The sequence below is a fragment of the Eurypyga helias genome, unplaced genomic scaffold (assembly GCF_000690775.1).
Source record: "Eurypyga helias isolate BGI_N326 unplaced genomic scaffold, ASM69077v1 scaffold592, whole genome shotgun sequence".
Taxonomy (NCBI): domain Eukaryota; kingdom Metazoa; phylum Chordata; class Aves; order Eurypygiformes; family Eurypygidae; genus Eurypyga; species Eurypyga helias.
The window spans coordinates 10694-12107 of NW_010233925.1; the positions used below are offsets into that span (position 1 = coordinate 10694).

Sequence of the window (1414 nt, forward strand, 5' to 3'; positions counted from 1 at the left end):
GTGATAGAACAAGAGGAAATGGCCTCAAGTTGCACCAGGGGAGGTTTAGAGCGGATATTAGGAAAGATTACTTCACTGAAGAGGTTATCAGGCACTGGAATGGGCTGCCCAGGGAGGTGGTTGAGTCACCATCCCTGGATGGATTTAAAAAATGTGTGTACAAGGTGCTTAGGGACATGGTTTAAGGGTGGACTTGGCAATGCTGGGTTAACATTTGGACTTGATGATCTTAAAGGTCCTTTCCCACCTAAATGATTTTATGATTCTAAACCTGATATGTGATTTGTAAAGGATGATGACAGCTGGGCTTTCAGGAAGGCCACTGAAACTATTAGGCATGCGCTAATTAAGTAATATAGGAAGAGAATTAAGTGAAAGGAACCCTAAGAACGTATACACTGTGAAGTTGTACATGCTATAGAGACCACCCAAATTCAAATGGCAGAAGTGCATGAACCAACTAATCCAGAAGCTGCAGGGTCTGGGTGGTCTGAGCCCTTCTCTCCCTGCAGCCGAGGACTGCCTCCAGGACCTCGGGGGCTGCGTGCTATTGCTTGCTTTCCTCTTGGGTATCCTATCTAGTAGTGCGTATCATGTGTTTTAACATGCTTTCCTCTTTTTTTCCCAGGGAATGGCTTTTACACTGGAAGAGAGGCTGCAGCTGGGAATTCATGGTCTCCTTCCTCCTTGTTTCCTGAGCCAAGATGTTCAAGTCCTTCGTGTCATGAAGAACTATGAGAACAAGTCTAACGATCTTGACAAGTACGTCAAAAACATCTTATTTCCTCCTCTCCCTTTAATTTTCAGTTCTTAAAAGCCCCCAGGAAGTCTTGAGTATCCTGCTTCAAGGCACACAGGTTTCCTTCAGTCACTTTTTTCCAGTTGTCCATACTCTTCAGCACCAGGAGTGTTTAAATTGAAAGTGGGGAGGTTTAGACTGGATATCAGGAAGAAGTTCTTCCCGGAGAGGTTGGTGAAGCACTGGAATGGGTTGCCCAGAGAAGCTGTCGATGCCCCATCCCTGGAAGTGTTCAAGGCCAGGCTGGATGAGGCTTTGAGCAACCTGGTCTAGTGGAAGGTGTCCCTGTCCATGGCAGGGGGTTGGAACTAGATGATCTTTAAGGTCCCTTCCAACCCAAACCATTCTATGATTCTATGATTCTGTTTATTCTGGCCTGTCTGCTGTCACCTCAGTTAGATGCCATCCCAGTCCCAAAGTAGCACTGGTACTGCTTATCTCTACCGCCACATTGCTGGAGAGCTCTGGTATTAGCCTGGCAATTTGCTATACTTTGGGTACAAATGCACAACGAAAAGGTAGACCCTGGCCCAGAACCCTGGAGGTAGAGTGAGCACGTGTGCTGCACATACCATCTGTATGCTCATCGCTGTGTTCACTGAAATACTGGCTGGA

General features: G+C 46.6%; 1 protein-coding gene across 1 annotated transcript in view; it reads left to right on the top strand.

Moving 5' to 3' along the window:
• The first annotated feature begins 631 nt into the window (after nucleotides 1-631).
• LOC104517255 (NADP-dependent malic enzyme, mitochondrial-like) overlaps nucleotides 632-1414 on the top strand; it is a 28302-nt gene continuing 27519 nt past the window's right edge. Inside the window, exon 1 of the mRNA XM_010161854.1 lies at nucleotides 632-762. Coding sequence (XP_010160156.1) covers nucleotides 632-762 — 131 coding nt within the window. The remainder of the gene's footprint in view (nucleotides 763-1414) is intronic.